The sequence below is a fragment of the Spermophilus citellus genome (assembly GCF_964194105.1).
Source record: "Spermophilus citellus genome assembly, chromosome: 4".
Taxonomy (NCBI): Eukaryota; Metazoa; Chordata; class Mammalia; order Rodentia; family Sciuridae; genus Spermophilus; species Spermophilus citellus.
This window is the reverse complement of record NC_138185.1, coordinates 205,639,765-205,658,368: the sequence shown is the minus strand read 5'-3', so window position 1 is coordinate 205,658,368 and position 18,604 is coordinate 205,639,765. Positions and strand designations below refer to the sequence as shown.

The 18,604-nt window shown below is 37.5% G+C and overlaps 1 protein-coding gene and 1 pseudogene across 15 annotated transcripts in view; both read left to right on the top strand.

Moving 5' to 3' along the window:
• LOC308648301 (high mobility group protein B1-like) overlaps nt 1–18,604 on the top strand; it is a 311,195-nt pseudogene that overhangs the window by 191,174 nt on the left and 101,417 nt on the right. The window lies entirely within an intron of this gene.
• The window catches only part of STON2 (stonin 2), a 1,178,066-nt gene that overhangs the window by 1,070,374 nt on the left and 89,088 nt on the right, over nt 1–18,604 (top strand). For 8 of the 14 annotated variants that reach the window (XM_081291512.1, XM_081291516.1, XM_081291503.1 and 5 more), the window contains 2 exons: nt 1,041–1,196; nt 17,024–17,221. The exons of 2 other annotated variants lie outside the window; for them this stretch is intronic. In XM_081291512.1, the coding sequence (XP_081147638.1) occupies nt 1,041–1,196; nt 17,024–17,221 (354 nt within the window). The remainder of the gene's footprint in view (nt 1–1,040; nt 1,197–17,023; nt 17,222–18,604) is intronic. 4 more of the 14 variants (XM_081291505.1, XM_081291515.1, XM_081291507.1 and 1 more) reach the window with 2 other exon arrangements.

The window sequence follows — 18,604 nt, the reverse complement described above, 5'->3', positions numbered from 1 at the left end:
TCATCTAGTTTAATTATATAGTGTTTTTTTTTTCCCAATATTTTCCCAGTTGTAATGGACATAATATCTTTATTTTATTTATTTATTTTCATGTGATGCTGAGGATCAAACCCAGTGCCCCACATATGCAAGGCAGGTGTTCTACCACTGAGCTACAGCTCCATACACACAAAAGAATTTACATGTTCTGGGCATTTTCAGCCTTTCACCCTTGTCCTTGGCTGTTGACTTGTCTTTAGAAGAATACATGTATTTTTAAAACTATTAGGAATTGGAATTATTTACGTATCTAAATTGTAATTTCCTTATGCATACAAATGAATGTCTCTCAAAGAGTAGATCACTAACCATGTCTTGTAGAGTCCCCAGTGAGATTAGTTGAACATGGAGATTCTCATATCTCAGACTACTGAATGGATTCCCAATCTTCAGGAGTGAAGATGGTTGTAACTTGTAAAGCACTGATTTTGTGGCATTTAAATGGCTAGAAGCTGTACTGAGAAACTCAGAGAAGCCAGTTGTTAGTTCCCTTTCTGGCAGCCTGGCTATTTATTGTTGTGTCATGTACTGAAACATCAAAGGTGATTGGATAACTTTTGAGTCTATATTAGTTTCTACTTGCTGCTATAATAATGTATCACAAACATAGTAGCTTAAACAACATGAGACTATATGATTTTACAATTCTGTGTCCTGGGTGTCCTGGGGTGTTGTCAAGACTGCATTCCTTTCTGAAGGCTCTAAGGGCAAATCTATAACTTGGCCCTTTACAGCTTCCAGAGGCTGCCTACATTTTTTGACATGTGACCACCCTCTTTGTCTCCAAATCCAGGCATGTAGCATCTCTCTGTCTTACAAAATGACATCTTTTTTAAAAAATATTTTTTAGTTGTTGATGTACCTTTATTTTTTATTTATTTATATGTGGTGCCGAGGATCGAACCTAGTGCCTCACATATGCTAGGCAAGCACTCTGTCACTGAGCCACAACCCCAGCTCACAAAATGACATCTTTTTTGCCTCTCTCTTCCATTCTGAAGGACCCTCTGAAAAGATGGGTCTCATCTCTGAAGTGGCCTCTCCTCCCGAGAGCCCCGAGCAGCCCTCACTTGACCTGGCCTCAGCCATCAGCAACTGGGTTCAATTTGAAGACAACACACCCTGGGCCAGCACCTCACCATCTCCTAAAGAAACAGGTGGGGGAGGCAGGAAGAAAAGTTCTATCTTGGTATTCTTTGTCCCACAAGAATAATTTCCTCATTTTTCTGTTTGTAAGGCAATGTTTTCTGGTTTAACTTTATACAAATTATTTGTTTTTCAAATATATTTTCAACACCAATAAAATGATTTTTAAGAAGATATAAAACATGGTTCAACCATATAATAAACATTTCAATTTTTACATAATAATTTGCACCTTTATGTATACTTTTCATATGTAAGTGTGAGCTTTTCAGTGAATTATTGTGCTACTCAAAGGAGCATGGATGATGTGACAGGTCCAACAGGCTTCCACTCTGGCTGGGGGGGGTGGAAAAGACCCTTTTTGAATATCTAACATTGCTAAGGCACTGATCTAAGCATTTTTATATGCAGTGGAAAGTTATTGAACTCTGGTACTATGGTTCGAATGTTTTGTCTCTCTAAATTTGTTGAAATCAAATCCCCAATATGTTGATATTAAAAGGAGGGAAGACTTTGGGAGGTGAATAGGTCATGAGGATGGAATCCTTGTGATTGGGAGTAGTGCCTTTATAAAAGATACTTGAAGGAGCTGTCCCCACATTTGACAACATAGTGTTTGTCCTTTGTGCTATGTGAGGGCACAGCTAAAATTAAGGAATGGGTCCTCACCAAACCCTGAATCTGTTAGTGCTTTGATCTCAGACTTCCCAGTTTCTAGAATGGTGAGCAATAAATTTCTATTGTTCATAAATTTCCCAGTCTAAGGCATTTTGTTATGGCAGCAGAAACAGACTAAGAAAATAGTAATGAATAAGTACAGAAGTATATATTTTTTTATTTTTAACAGGATACTTTTTTTTTTCCAGTACTGGAGATTAAACCCAGAGCTTTGCATAAGCTAGGCAAGTGCCCTACCACTGAGCAACATCCCAGATCTTTTATTTTGTTACTGTTATTTTATTTTGAGACAGAGCCTCACTGAGTTGCCCAGGCTGAACTTAAACTCACAGTCCTTCTGCCTTGGCTTCCCAAGTAGCTAGGATTGCAGGCATGTGCCACCATGCCCAGCTAATAAGATATATTTATTGAATACTTACTCTTTTAGGCACCATGATAAATACTTTAACTCTGTCATCTCATATACTCTTTATAGTAATCATATGAAAAATAGACAAAAAATAGGTAATTCATTGTATGAATTACCCATATACAGTTTTCCAGTACCTTAGCAATGGTCAATCAGATGGCTTTCAATGTTTTTTTGGGGGGAGAGGGGGTGCTAGAAATGGAATCCAGGGACACATACATGCTATGCAAGTGCTCTACCACTGAGCCACACCCCCAGTCCCAGCTTTTATGAATTATATTCATAATACGAATTATATTCATATTTCTATGAGGAGACTAAAACAGGTAGTGGTTTGGGAATGTGCCCAACGTTGTGCACTAGGAAGCAGCAGAAGAGAGCTCCATTAACTGACCCCAGAATCTTGGAACAGCATAGGGTGTGCTGTGTAATTTGTGCCTTTCTCTTCCTTTTGTTGCTGCTCTAGAGCCTTCTGCTCCTTTCTTACAGGGGAGGTGAGGCCAGGCATAGGAGGCAAAAGGTAGGTGGGATTGTGTTTCTCCACTTGCCCTAAAATAGCCATACCTTTAGGTCACTGATTATATTCATAGCATTCAGATTTTTTTACATCATTTTCATATCTTACCTTTAGCCTCATCAAAGATTTTGTGGTTGCTCAAAGCTGTTTATATATCAGATGGGTCAGTTTGCTTCTCTTCCCCATTTGTTATTGTAAAACTAATTTGGGGGTAAGTCTTAATTATGTTGCCCCCATCTAAGGATTCTATCCTATTTACAATGGTTTTAATGTATTGGTAAAACTTTATTCTTTAAGGCTACAGTTGCCTATTGACCCCAGGGACTTGCCAAGGGGTCTGTATGGTCAAAATTATTTTCATAGTAATTCTAAGATTTTATTTGCCCTTTTTACTGCATTGGCATTTGCATTGATGGTACAAAAGTAATGGTGAGTTAAATTTATGGCCTTTAGGTACTCATAATAAAGAAAACCCTTCAATTTCACTTAACAATATACTTGATGAAGTAGTACAAAGTATTAATTTTATTGAATCTTGATTCTTCAGTATATCTTTTTTAATATCCTTTGTGATATATTGGAAAATAAACAAAACACTTTTGCTCCATAACAAAGTGTAGTGGTTATTTGAAGGGTGCTTATCTTGTAAAAATTGGAGTATAAATTGTTTTTTAAAAATTTAATCATTTAAAAATGAGAATTATTTAAAATTATTTTTAAAAATTAAAACAATGCAAAAATATACTCAATGAAAACAATATCCATATTTTAAAGACAAGATCCAGTTAATACTTGCATGACTCTGATACACTAATCCTGGTTCATTCCAGTAAAACTTTATTTATAAAAGTAGGTGATTAACCATTTGACTATAGTTTGCTGCTTTGATTTTTTGAAATTATTACATTAGAGTATCAGTTTATGATGGAGTTTTTTGCATCCCCTTAAAATTTGTACCCAAGGCAAGTGTATCACTTGTTTTACCCTAATCCCAGCCCTGAAGTATTCTAAAGATATGATATTTATTAGTATTGCTAGAAAAAAAATCAAGAAATGACAACCTTCAAATGCATGAAAGCATAATTTTGGCTTGAAAATTGCTCAGACATTAATATCCATCTTTTTCATGTATGAAAAGTTCACTCAACCTTGCCTTAGGAGGAGCCTGTAGGATGATTTGCCAGCAGACTTGATTCCTGATGAGTAGGCAAACAGCATGAATAAGCTTGGTGTAGGACTAGCCCTGCAAGCAGACACACACACACACACACACACACACACACACACACACATACACACACACTTTTTCTCACACACGCAGTGCTTCTAACCTGTAAGTCTAAGAACCACAGAGGATTCTGCAACAGAAGAGTAGTTTAAAAAAAAAAAAAAAAGGGAAATAAATTTAAGAGTCAAATCCTAAATCTCTTGCTAGTATCCAGTTTGACTCATTAGTGAACCTACTAAATAAAAGGCTGCAGAATACATTCCTTTTACTCAAACTCCCTAGATTTCCTCCCTTAGGGTATGTTTAACAATAAGGAAGAGTGGTTGGTAGAACTGAAACCAAGTGATAAGCAGAAGAAGCTAGGCCTTTAGTCCAATCAACATGGATAATGTGACATTGCTCAAGTTAGACAATTGTTCTATTCTGAAGGTTGTTAGGCAGCTCAGACTTTAATTTGAATCTGAAACATCTGGATACATGTGCTGTGTCAATAATACCACATATATAACTATAGTCATTACACAGAAATAACCCTGATGTGCAGCAAATATCCTCCTGCTGATAGACATCTTGAGACTTCTTGCACACACTGCTATATGCCCTGTTCATTGGCTGTGTTTAATTTTGAGATATGATAGGCTGAATAACAGTACCAAAAGACATTAGGTCCTAGTTCCTGGAACCTAAAAATCTTATTTGGAAAAAGGGTCTTTGCAGATGTAATTAAGGATTCTGAGATGGGGAGATGATCCTGGGTTATCTGTGGGGTTGCTAAATACAAATATGTGCATTTTTATAAAAGAGTGCCAGAGGGAGCTTTTGCCCACACAGAGAAGACAATGTGAAGGTAGAACTTAAAGATTTGAAGATGTTGGTCTTAAAGATTAGAGTGATAAAGCCATAGTCAAGGAATACCAGGAGCTACCAGAAACTGGAAGAGGCAAGGAACAAATTTTCCCCTGAGCCTCTGGAGGGAATATGGATCTGCTGACATTTTGATTTTGGCAAAGGGATTCTGATTTCAGATTTCTGGCCTTCAGAACCATGAGAAAATAAATTAGTTGTTGTAAGTTATCAAGGAAACTAATGCACTGTTTATAAATTTTTTGTTGTTGTTGCTTTGGGGTGTGTGTGTGTGTGTGTGTGTGTGTGTGTGTGTGTGTTGGGGTTTGAACTCAGGAGTGCTTTACCATCCTCTGTCCTTTTCATTTCTTTATTTTGAGATAGGGTCTCACCAAGTTGCTGAGGCTGCAATCTTCCTGCCTGGCATCCTGAATTGCTGGGATTACAGGCACAGGAACCCAACCTCTAGATTATTATTCTTTTTTTTTTCCAATTATAAATTCTTAAAGTGGAACCATTTGCATAAGGCTGAAAAATAAGTCAGTGTGGGCCAGAGGGCATCTCTAATAGCACGGCCATTTGTTAAGTTCTATGCTTGCCACTGTGCTTTATCTCTAAGCCTTACAACCCTTTATAATTTATTCATTGAATCACTGCATATTAAGTCCTTATTCTCTGCAGTTTTGCTAGGTGTGGGTATTCAAAGACATATTTACTGCTCAGAATACAACAAACATTGAGCTTCTTCCTGGGTCCTCTAGTAGGAAACAACCTGTGCCCTCATGATTTCCTCCATCTGCTTTTAGTTGATAGTCAACTGCATGTCTTTTCATGCATGTCTTTCTACCACAGCATGTCTTTTTGTTGTTAATGTTTTTCATTTCATGGTAGCTGAGAATTTGGAACTAGCACTGAAAAAGCAAAGGAAGAGGTAGTTGTTGAAAGAATTGCTTGCCTGAGAGTTTCATTTTTATAGCCAGATCCATCTATTGTCTTTTCTTGTGAAAAATTAAATCAGAACTCAAAGCGCTTTTCCTTGTTAGTTATCATTTACTTTTGGAGCTTCCTCAAAGCTCCTACTCAAATTTTCCCTAAACTAGTGGTGCCTACTTAGAAATCACAGAAAGGTGCCCAATTTACATAAGATATGTGGCCATCTCGTGCTGTTTAGTCTAATCTGACAACAACAACAAAAAAATGATTTGTGCATCAATTTCTGACTTATCTACTACCCCTATCAAATACTGTTCTTTATTCATTAATTTCCATAAGTTAGGTCCTGGATCTTTTTGGTGCCACAGTTGCATTTTTTGTGTATCAAGCAAACTTTTTTAGTATGGATAACTCAGAAGTGAAATGGAATTGGGACAAGAGAAATGTTAGACATGCTGTGTTTAAACATGAAAGTGATTTGAAATCTTCATTGTAAGTGTGGGCTATATAGGTTTGTCTCCATGCATGCAGGAGATGAAATTCAGCCAGAGAAAGTAATTCTTGGCCTCAGCTACCTTCCTAATCACACAGCAAACTGATTTCTATAATAGATAATTGCAATTTTCAGTTTCTTCCATTCCCTTGTCTTATTTGCTTCTGTTAAGTAACCAGACTTTCAAATCAAATACTCTGGAGTCAGAAGAAAAGAAAGGGATGTTTTTCCTGGTTCCGTGACATGCAGTATGCCTGTGGATTTCCACTTCTATGAGAAGGTTGAGATCTTGTCCTGAGGGAAATGTGAGAGGGAGGAAGAGAAGTGGGACTGATAGTACTGTTTTATCCTTGATTTGTAGAAGGAAAAGTTTAGCTAGCTATTTCATACCTGAATATCCTGATTTGCAAAGAGAGTTGGGTAACACAGGGTATTACATACAAAGGAGTGGCCATGTGGAGAAATCATATCTGGGATACTTCTTTCCTTCCCTCACTTTTTTTCACTCTTTGAAGTTTGGCAAATAAAGAGCAAAGAAAAAAAAAACAACTAAACAAACAAACACAAAAGAATATATCTTTTAAGCTGTTCTACCTAAGAATAAAGCCAAGGAAGCATTGGATTTCAGCCTGGAATGGGAATGTACTATTTGTCCTAATTAAAATGCAAGGAGGCTGTAGGCACAGTGGAATCAGGGACAAAGAGACTGTCATTAGTGGCACAGCTTTTAGTTTTATGGCATTTAAATGGCCAGAAGTTGCACTAAGGAGTTTAGAGAAGACAGGGAATTGTTAGTCCCCACCTTGGTGACCTGGCTACTTATTTTATTGTGCACTGACACATAATAAGCATGATTGGATAACTAGGAGCAACCATTAGTGGGGAAAACAACTCCAGAAATACTTAAATCCATCAAAGGAACAACTTTCTTTTGGACTTTAACTAGGGCAGGATTTGGAGTGAATAAGTGCCATCGTGATTGGTCTAGGGAAAAGGAGGTACACGATGATATTTAGAAATATATGATTAAAATAAAGTGAGAGCAACAAAAATCTTTTTTATAACCACACTTATGGGAAGGAGAGCTGCATCAATTCTTTGGACTTGAGGATAGTAGGAATAAGGGGTCAAATAAAATTATGCTCTTTAAATTTGTTGTGAATATTGTTTACTCTAAATCCCTTAAATATGGCAGAGGACAAATATAGGGTTCATCTCTTTGACTTAATAAGGCGATTTTGAGTTGGGCCATGTTGGTTAATGTTCTCTTCAAAGGATTTTTATTTAGACTTTAAGTATAAAATACTTAAACTTTCACACTTAAATTAGCCACAAGAACATTGTTCACATTTCAGTTTGAAAATGCCATACTATGCAGGGTAATACAGTGAAAAATATAAAAAAAATTGACTGAAAATTCCTTTGCTACACCCTGGGCTAGGTGCAGAGATATTCTGCTAGATAATGTGTAGAATCAAAGAGTAAAACAAACAAGCAAACTCTGGCAAATCTGTTCAAACTCAATTAAATCTTACTGTTATCTAAAGAAATAATTTTGAAAAAGTAACCTAAATTAACTGTTTGGTTTTTTTTTTTTTTCCCCCACATTGGGTCCTTTATAAATAGTGATCCTGACTTTTTGTAGAGGAAAAAAAAGTTTTATTAATTCATATAAGGCCTCCTCTACCTCTAAAATGTCACTGTGCATCAGGAAGAATGTTGTGGTCAGCTTACCTGTAACCTAAAATGGTTATAAAGATTCTTGCTAGGCAAAGATTTAGGATATGATATGTTTACAAATGCCTGCAGACAACTTGAAAGAGCAAAGTTCATCCTCAAAACTAAGAAGAAAAAAAAAGGACACTAAATTAAGGTTTCCTGTTCACTCATCATGTTATGCACTGATCTTCTTCCACAGACATGGCAATTTTTCGGCAAGGCCAAGGCTGAATTGGACCCATTATGCAGATACTGCAGGATGTGCATAATTACAAATATAAAAAACCTTTCATTTCCAGAGTACTTGTCCCATAGCCCAAGCAAAACACTAGTATTCCCTTGTGCTTCAAACTTCTTCCTTAAAAGCTTGGGCTAAGGCTTTCCCATTGTGTCTGGGGAAGCTAATTATCTGGGCAAGAGAAAGAACCACTTGTTTGGAGGAGGATCAGAAATGACATCAGCTATGTAAGAGGAAGGCAAGGGTGACAACTCAGAGATTTCATCCCAAAGATTAGCCCAGTGGTTCATTTCTATTATGTTGTTCATTCTGGCTACTGGGAGTGGGTGGTGGGTGGGGGGTGTCTTAAGATCCCAACCTTTGAGTGAATATGTAGACCAGGCCTTTTACATTTTGCATGCATATGTATTTCCCTCCTCAACAGAGGCAGTCTTATTTCTTTTAATACCTTGAATTGTTCTGTGCTTCTAAATGGCATTTCTAGAGGATATACCCAGGAATAAATTTCAGCAGAGCCTTTCCTCTCTGCTGGTCTCCACTCTGCTCTTACCACTCTGCCTCTCTTATTGTTCCGGACAAGATCATTGCTGCTCTTGCTGTTTTTTTCTGCCCTGAGGATTCTTCCTTCACATTTTCATTCAGAATTTTGTGCAAGTGTTGCTTCCTCAAGGAGATCCAGAACATTCTATGCCCATTCGTCAGCTTTTTCATGCTTTAAATTTTTTTACAGCCTGTGCCTCTAACTGAATTTGATCTTATATTAACTATTTTGCCTACTCATTAGGAGGAACTTATTCAGGGAGGAACTTCATTTCTCTGATTTACTCTCTGTGTTAGAATATGGTGTGTGGAACATAGTATGTGCTTACTTAATATGTGTTGACTCAGTGAATGAAAAGACTTAGGTATTGTAGAATACCTAAGTGACCCTCATTGGTGGTATAAATGACCATTAGGCAGACCCTGAGTTCCTCTGTGAAATCATTTTTTTTAAGAGAATAGACAAGGAAACCAGGCCAGCCTCTTATCGTCATGCCCTTTCTTATTAACTATTATTATCAGTTTATAATTTCCCATGTTAAAGACTCAATACCTATATACAAATAAACACCCACATGCTATGCATATTGTTTTAGTTAGCTTTTTCATTGCTGTGACCAAAAGACCTGAAAAGACCAACATAAGAGGAAGAAAAGTTTATTTGAGGCCCACATTTTCAGAGGTCTTAGTGCATAGATGGCTGATTTCATTGTCCTGGGCTTATCACTTCATGGCGAAAGTATGTGGAGGAGGAAAGTGGCTGGGGACATGGCTATCTGAAAGCAGAGATGGCTATGCTTACCAGGGACAAAATATGTATAGCCCAAAGGCATGCTCCCCAGTGACCCACCTCCTCCAGCCACAATCTACCTGCCTATGTCACCACCCAATTAATCCATTGAAGTGGAATTAATGTACTGATTAATTTATAGCTCTCATAACCCAATCATTTCACCTTTAAACTTTCTTGCATTGTCTCACATATAAGCATTGCGGAGACACCTCATACCTAAACCATAGCACATACATGTACCACGTACATATACATATACGTTAACATATATATTTAAACATATATAGCATATGCATATAACATACACACAGACATACATATCCAAATATTTACATAACATACATTTTTACCTGGGAGACTACATTTTTAAAAAGCACACTTAAAGCGGTCTGCTATATTTTTGTTTTATTTAAAGGCACTATCATGCCGTGGGAGAGGGGAAGTGCTCTCAAAGTAAAATTTTCCAGTTTTCTAAGAGGAACCTTAAAATTTTAACTTCAGTATTTTCCTCTTCCAGGAAATGTTCCAGCTCACCCAGGGAGGCTTTGTGGCCTATCTTAATATGCAATGTGGAACATAAAACACAATAAACTACCCAAGCATGCATCAATTAACTAGGGCATTCATGCAAAAAATATTTAGGTGCTGGGAATACAATTATGAAAAAGCTGGATACAGTTCTTGCTCTCCGTGTGTTGAGGTTACCTAAACAGTTGGGCAATCTGTTACTGATGAAGCCTTCTGGGAGTGAACAAGAGCTCCTCTGAACCAGTACTGGGGACAGCTGCTTCATATTGCCAACTATGAAATAGCAGGAGAGCCACAAATGAAGAATGGAATTAGATCTGTTTTATATTCACTGATCAGGACCTTCACAGCACTGAAAAAAAAAATCATCTAGTCTAGTGATTAGACAGCAAAATAAAAATAAAGGACATAACATCAAAACATATGTAAGTATTTAGCATTTTAATCTACCCAGGATCCCAAAGGAGAAAAAGAGAAAAATATTGTATTAGCTGACAATTTATAACCTTACTTATTTTACCAGTGTTGCACTGTGTGATAGTGCCTGTTCAAGTCACTGTGAGTACAGCTGAATTTTCTTGCCTCATGAAGCACACATTCAGCTGGGGGAGCCATGCCAGAAACACCATAAAGGTAGATGTAGAGTAAGTGTGGTGGGTAATGTGATGAGTGGAAAGGAGGGAAAAGTGAGGCAGAGGAACAGAATGTGGTGAGGAGGTTGTGATTTTTTTTTTTTTTTTTAATAAGGCAGGGATTTACTTCTCAAGAAGAGAATATGAGTGAAGACCTGAGGGAAGAGAAGAAGTGAGTGAACCTAGCAGAGTTTAGGGAGGCACCTTTTATACAGGTCCCTTTTAAGCAGGAATAGCAGGTGAAAAGCACCGAAGGTGGTTTTGTTTGTCATCTGTGACTGAAGCAGAGTGAATGGTGGGGTGGGGGAGGTGAGGCCTGAAGGTTAAGCAGCCCGAAGCGCCTGGGTCCTTGGAGGGCAGGTGAAGACCTTGAGTTTTATTATGGCTAAAGTGGGAGCCATTGGAAGGTTTTCAACAAGGCATTCATGATCCAACTTCAGTTTGTTTGTCTTTGCAATGATGGGAATTAAACCCAGGGACCACTGAGCTATAATTTTTTTTTTTTTAATTGATAAGGCTGTACTCAAACTTGAAATCATCCTGAGTAGCTGGGATTATGGGCCTGAACCACTGTGCCCAGCCCAACTTCAGTTGAACTTTATTAAGGCTGTGTTCCTTGCTGTAGTATAGTAGCTGAAAATGGTATGGTTAAGAATCGACTGAGAGGAAGATTGATGTGTAACCACGAAGGTCGAGGTAGGAAGCCAGTGCGTTGATCCAGGCTAGGGAAGATGGTGGCTTGGTTCAGGGTGGTAGCTTGGAGATAGCTGGACATGATTTGTAATCCAAATAAAATTTTTGAAAGTAGAAGTAACAGAACTTGTGGGTCAAATATGAAAAGAATTGAGGATGACACAATGGTTTCATTCTGATTGCTGAAAGGATAAAAGGACTGGTTTGGCAGGAATAATAGTAACTTAGTTTTGAACATGTGAAGTTAGAGATCTATCTGGAATGATAACTATCACCATTTAACCCATTTTGAACAATTCTTTTGTCCCAAGCACTTTTACCAAGGGCTTTATTAGTATTAACTTAATCCCCTAATGAAGTTTGTGCTCTTAGTCCCATTTTACAGGTGAGAAAATAGAGAAGCAGATTAATTAAGTAATTTGACCCCAGCTTCAGGTCGGAGTCTATCCTGTGAGCCTGGCAATCTGGATTTAGGGCCCTTTAAGTTTCATAGGAAAGGAGAAGAGGCAGATTTTGATCTTCCTTTTGCTTTATTCTTTGTTGGGTGGATGTGATTATAAAGCATAGTGATGGCAGCAACCCACTGCTGTCTGGCTCAGGCATCAAAGGTCTGGCCCCTGGGAGAAGAGCCAGATCCAGGCTCAATAAAGATGCTTTTTCTCTCATTTCAACTAAGCTTATGGCCTAAGGACATTACTAAGAATCTAAAGAAAATAACTCATCCAAGATTTTGAAGCTATCAAGAAAGCGTATTAGACCAAAGGAGGACAGTTTATTAGCTATAGGAACTTTGCCTGTCCCCATCACATTATTCCTAGTTTCTCTTTTTAAAAAAAAAAAAACAAGTATGAAGAGCCAATGTGAAAATAATTAGAATAACTTCCTTTTTGACTAATCAGTCTTTTTTTGATATGTGGTTTTAATGAGTTTCAGTTACTATTAAATATTTACAAAAATATTTAAAATGTATATTAAATTATAAAGAACAACACCTAGTTTTTAGGATATTGTCATCACACAGAAGTCTCCCTGGATTGCATTCCTGTCTTCATCATACCCTTTTTCCTCTCCCCTGTATCACCACCTTCCTGAGCTTCATGATAACAACTACATTGCTTTTTTTTTTTTTTTTTTTTTTGACAGCTTTTCATGTGCATCAAGAATGATATAACTTAATTTAGGCTGGTGTTGAACTTTGAATAAATGAAATAATGCTGTAGTTATTATTTTGTGATTTGCTCCTTTAACACATTATTTGTGATCTTTGCCCATGTCATTACCTGTAGTTGTAATTCCTTTAGTTTTTGCTGCTCTGTATTCTGCTTCATTAATAAATTCATCATACACCTTGATTAATTTATCCATGTTGTTCTTTTATTGATGGACATTTGGGTTGATTCCACTTACTGACAGTTAAGAATATGCTTTAATGAGAATTTTTGTTTTGTTTCATTTTTCCCTGAGTGTTTTAACCTATATCCTATTGAACATGTGCAAGTGTTTTTTTCATATGAAAAAGTAGGAGGGGAATTGCTGCATCGTGGGATGTATTCATCATCAAGTTCATCAGATAATACCAAATCATTTTCAAAAGCAGTTCCTATTTATTCTCCTACTGACTATATCTGTGGTTCCATTTCCCTGCCTAGGTTTGGGACTGTGATGCTTCTTTTGTCAGAAGGAGGAAGAAAGGAAGGAGAAAGAATACATTTTCATGGATTTCTTTTCAGTTACTATGCTTGAGATATCTTGGGATTTCACATTTGACAAGTAAAATCTTTTACAAGTTCTGGGAAATTCTCAGCCAGCATTTTTTCAATTTTTGCCCCTCTCCTATTTTCTTTCTTTTAGGAGCTCAGATTAGATATCAATGAGAGAAGGTCAGTCTTCCCTCCATGTTTTTATCCCTCTCATATTTTCATTATTTTTTTAAGGAATTTTTTTTATTATTCTTTCCTTTTCTCTCTCATATTTTCATCCTTGGTCTTTGTTGTCCATTCAGTTTTGTGATTATGGTAGCATAGTTTTTCTTCTCCGGAGATTCATTTAGTTCTTTTTGAATTCTCCATGCTCCTTTTTCATATTCTTAATTTCTTGTTTCCTGAAACTTCTTAAACATAGTTATATTTTCTGCTTAATAATTCTAGTGTCTGAATTATTTTCGAGTCTGATTCTGATTCTGTCTATGCCCTGCTTCCAATACCTGGCTTGCCCCTGTTCATGGCAACTTTATTTCTTATGTATTTAGTGATTTATTATTTATATTTACCAGGTGCACATTACTTAGGGACATTCTGCTTGAGAAGCCTGGTTTAAAGATATCTTCCTCCAGAAAGGACTAATATATGCTTTTCTTGAGAAACTGAGGCCACTATTAACTGGAAATATTTCAGCTAAAGTCTCAGACTAGAGGATTTTCAGGCCACAAAAGCAGTTCTAAATGCAAAATCTTTGTGGGGACAGGTGATAATATTTTTTTCTCTCTACCCTGGACCCAAACCTAAGGCAGACCATTTTCTTTGCTATCTCCAGCAGGAGAGTACAAGTTATTCCATTCAGTCTGTTGGGAATTCTCATTTATGCATCACATCATCTGTTAGATTTCCATCCTGTATTGGCCCTGGGTTTTTTCTCCTTCACCTTCTTCACATGAGACTTAAAATACTCAGATTTGGGGCTGGGGTTGTGACTCAGTGGTAGAGTGCTTGCCTGGCACATGTGAGGCACTGGGTTCAATTCTCAGCACCACATTAAAAAAATAAATAAAAGTATTGTGTCCATCTATAATTAAAAATATTTTAAAAAATACTCAGACTCAAGGGTCTCTGGTTTATTCACAATCCTCAGGGTGCATGTGAAAAATCAGGTTGTATGCTCTGCTTATGTTTCTGTTTCCACCTTTTACTTAGCCTTTGTTAATTCTTTGCTCTCTTGCTAGCCCTGTGATATGTTTTAAATAATATTATTGCATTTTGCCTAATATTTAAAATTTTCCCTTGGGTATAGGTCATAGGTTTTGGGGTGTTTGTTTGTTTGTTTGGTTTTGGTTTTTTGGTACTGGGGGTTTTTTGGTACTGGGGGTTTTTTGGTACTAATTGTTGTTTTGGTTTTCTGGCTAGGAGAAGTGACTGCATCTCTTGGAGAGTTTCTTAACCTCTGAATTTTTTTTCCCTCTGTATGAAATAAGACTATTTCCTGCTTCTCAGAATTGATAAATGAAGCTACCAGGAGCACTGTACCACTAAGTTACACTTCCAGTCCTTTTTTATTTTTATCTTGAGACAGAGTCTTGCTAAATTGCAGAGTTTGGCCTCAATCTTATAATCCTCCTGCCTCAGCCTCCAGAGTTTGCTGTGATTAAGACATCTACCACTACCTACTAATATAGACTATTATAGAATGATTTATAGTGCTTCTACAAACATGACCAACAAATATTGAGAGCCTGATATTATTCTAGAAATGGGAGTATAGAAGTAAATAAACATCCTAGTTTCCTAAGGAGCTTGAGTTCAAATATGGAAGGCATGTTGGTCAGTAATGACTCTAAGGGAAATAAAGCAGAGAAAGGGACCTTGCATCTTTGGAGACAACAGCTCAAGAATTTGAAAAGGAGGTGACATTTTTAAAGAAAAGAAGATGTGAGCTATATGAATCCTCCAGAGAAAAGATATGAATGTTTTATAAATGCCTAAGAAAATAATGAATGCAAATTCTTCCTTATGTTATACTATGTCAGAAGTATTGCTGTTTGTTCTTTTTTTTTTTTTCTGGTAAATCATTACTCTCTCTTTGTGTTTCTTAATCTAATTGTTGTTTTGGTTTTCTGGCTAGGAGAAGTGACTGCATTTCTTGGAGAGTTTCTTAACCTCTGAGTTTTTTTTTCCCTCTGTATGAAATAAGACTATTTCCTGCTTCTCAGAATTGATAGATGAAGCTACCTAAAATTTGTGAAAGGTCTGACCTTTGTTTTTTTTTTCTTTTTTTAAAGAGAGAGTGAGAAAGGAGAGAGAGAGAGAGAGAGAATTTTTAATATTTATTTTTTAGTTCTCGGCGGACACAACATCTTTGTTGGTATGTGGTGCTGAGGATCGAACCCGGGCCGCACGCATGCCGGGCGAGCGCGCTACCGCTTGAGCCACATCCCCAGCCCAAGGTCTGACCTTTGAATGGCTACTCAATAAATGGTAGTTTCCTTCATTTTTGTTCCTTTCTAGTTCACATTCTTTTCAGCACTCTATGGTAAATTTGTAGTGATTATTCTTAAGCACATGGAGAAAGCATGTGGTAGGTAGTTAACTGAGGACAATTAAGAGAATTAGAAAGTTTGATATAAAGAGAAAGAAAACACACAAAACAGTTTTTGAAGTGGTTTTGAAAGGCTGACTTGGTATTCTGGAATAAGGAGATAAAGCCTAGTTCTATGCATTTTTCCCTTAAAGATATTTTTTGCTGTATCACAGCAGGCCCAGTAAATCTCCATTTTAATATTTAACAGTCTGCAGAGTCTTCAGTTATTGTCAAACTCAAACCAAGCATAGGCATATCACATACATGTACACATATGGTTTCATATCTATTCTTTTTTTAAATTAATTTTTGTTTTTTAGTTGTTGATAGATCTTTATTTTATTTATTTATACACGGTGCTGAGATTCAAAACCCAGTGCCTTACACATGCCAGGCAAGTGCACTACCACTGAGCCCCAGCCCAGCCCCTCATATCTACTCTTATCCATTAACCCAAACTTGCTCTGATTTTCCAATGTCAATTGGTGAGCTTTTTTGAGATTATTGGTGTGCCACTAAAAATAAAGGAAATGTAAGGAAATGGTGAAACTATAAGACTTGTGTATATTGGGCTTAGATGAAGCTGAAATCTAAATTTAGAAATAAGGGGCTGGGGATGTGGCTCAAGCGGTAGCGCGTTCGCCTGGCATGCGTGCGGCCCAGGTTCGATCCTCAGCATCACATACCAACAAAGATGTTGTGTCCGCCGAGAACTAAAAAAATAAATAAATATTAAAACTTCTCTCTCTCTCTCTCCTCTCTCACTCTCTCTTTAAATAAATAAATAAATAAATAAATTTAGAAATAAAATTAGATCCTAGAGTAACTCCTAGAGTAACTCATACTCCTATGAGATTTTCTTTCATTCAAGTGTCCGGAGACCTGAGTTTTAGTGCTGATTTTTTTTTTTAATTTTTTTTTTTTTTTTTAGAGAGAGAGAGAGAGAGAGAGAGAGAGAGAGAATTTTTAAAATATTTATTTATTTTTTTAGTTATCGGCAGACACAACATCTTTGTTTGTATGTGGTGCTGAGGATCGAACCCGGGCCGCACGCATGCCAGGCGAGCGCGCTACCGCTTGAGCCATATCCCCAGCCCCTTAGTGCTGATTTTGATAGCATCTCTTCATGGGGTCAAAGTCAGTTTTCCCTATCTGTATCATAAGAAATTCTTCCTGTATTTCTTACCTTGTATGGCTATTGAGATTTCAAAGGATCTAAGTGACAGCAAAGCAAGACAAGCACTAATGAGAAACAAAGGACAGCTATTCATATTGTATCCTCTTGGCTTTTGGTCTGTTTTCAGCCCTCCCATTGACCATGCCCTGCTGGACATGTCCTTCTTTTGACTCCTTGAGGAGATGCCCTCTGACCTCCGAGAGCAGCTGGACAACCCACTCTGAAGACACTAGCAGTCCTAGCATTGGCCCTTCGCACACAGAACTGCAACTTGTCAATGCTGAGGAGCAGACAAGTGGCAGAGCTTCTGGGGCTGACTCATCTGGTAAGCTAGAGCTCCAAGCACTTTGCAAATCATTTAACATTCCCAGGTCCTCTTTAAGGGCCTCTTTAATCTCTACAACCAGCCTTGTTTGCAGAATGAGTTCAGGGGTAGTCATCTAGTCAAAAAGCTAGCATCCAGAGTGGTTTGAAATTATACTAGGAAAATGTATAAACAGATTGACTGATTGGTTGGCTGATTATTCATTTTGGGAAACCATTTGACAGCATATCTTAATGTGTTATTTTCTTTCGGCTTGGTATAAGCACCATTTCTGTCGATTTATTTTCTCCTTGGATTACTAAAGTGTGTGATATGCACAAGGCTGAATCTTTCATCCTGCCACCCACGCGTCTTGCTTCTTCAGCAGCAGGGAGGTGAATTTAAGTGAAAAGAAGAAATGTTAAGTTAAGCAGAATGAAGATCAGGACTCAGCCACTGTATTTAAGGATACACATCATTTTGCAGTTAAATGCTTATTCTGTTGTCTTATAATCGGCCTCTGTGTTGGTCTGTGATGTCCCATGGTCTCATTTATTAAACTTTCCAGGAGGCATAAGATAAAATGCTGATTGTATTTGCATGTAGAATATGGGACCTGCCAACAAGCATTGCGTTATGGGTGAGACTTGGAATGGTATTGGAAAGATATGTGTTCTTTGTTCTTGGTTATTTGGCCCAAAGGATTGTTTTCCTCTGAAAGTGATAAAGAGTTACTGCTAGTTTCTGTGTTGAAGAAGTTATACTTATGTCAACAAAATTTGTTTTTCCTTTTCAAAAATATTGTTTAGGAGTAGTTCTTCAGATCATTTTTTTTTAAAATTTGCATAACATTTGCCCTCATGCTGTTTACTCTTGGGTTCTAAAAATATTAAAAATGATCCTCTTGTAGACTAAAGGGTTCAGACAGGATTTTTTTGGTATTTGATAAAATTACAGAGTATCCTAGTTCATCACAGGCTGTCTTCACACACACAGTTTTTTACAGCATTTTGTCTTCACGGATACTTCTTCAATTCTTGTAAATCTGAAACATGACTTATAAGGATTATAAGCCCACAACCTCCTTTCTACTGTGGGGACCAGCTACTGGACTGGAAGGGCCCTGGTACTGACTGAGACTGTTAGGAAGATGGGCTTAAGCATACATCTTTATTCTTGTTGCTCTTGTTACACTCAGCCTCCTTTCCAAGGCTTCCTGGGGAGGAAGTATACATATTGGTTTAGAGTGTCTGATTCCAGAGTCAGACTCAGGTTTAAGTCCTGGTTCTGCAATATACCAGCTGTGTAGCCTGGGGCAACTTCCATACTCACCCCCCTTACCACCACCCCCCCCCCCGCCGTCGTACTAGGCTGTATCCCTAGGTACAACCCCAGCCCAAGATC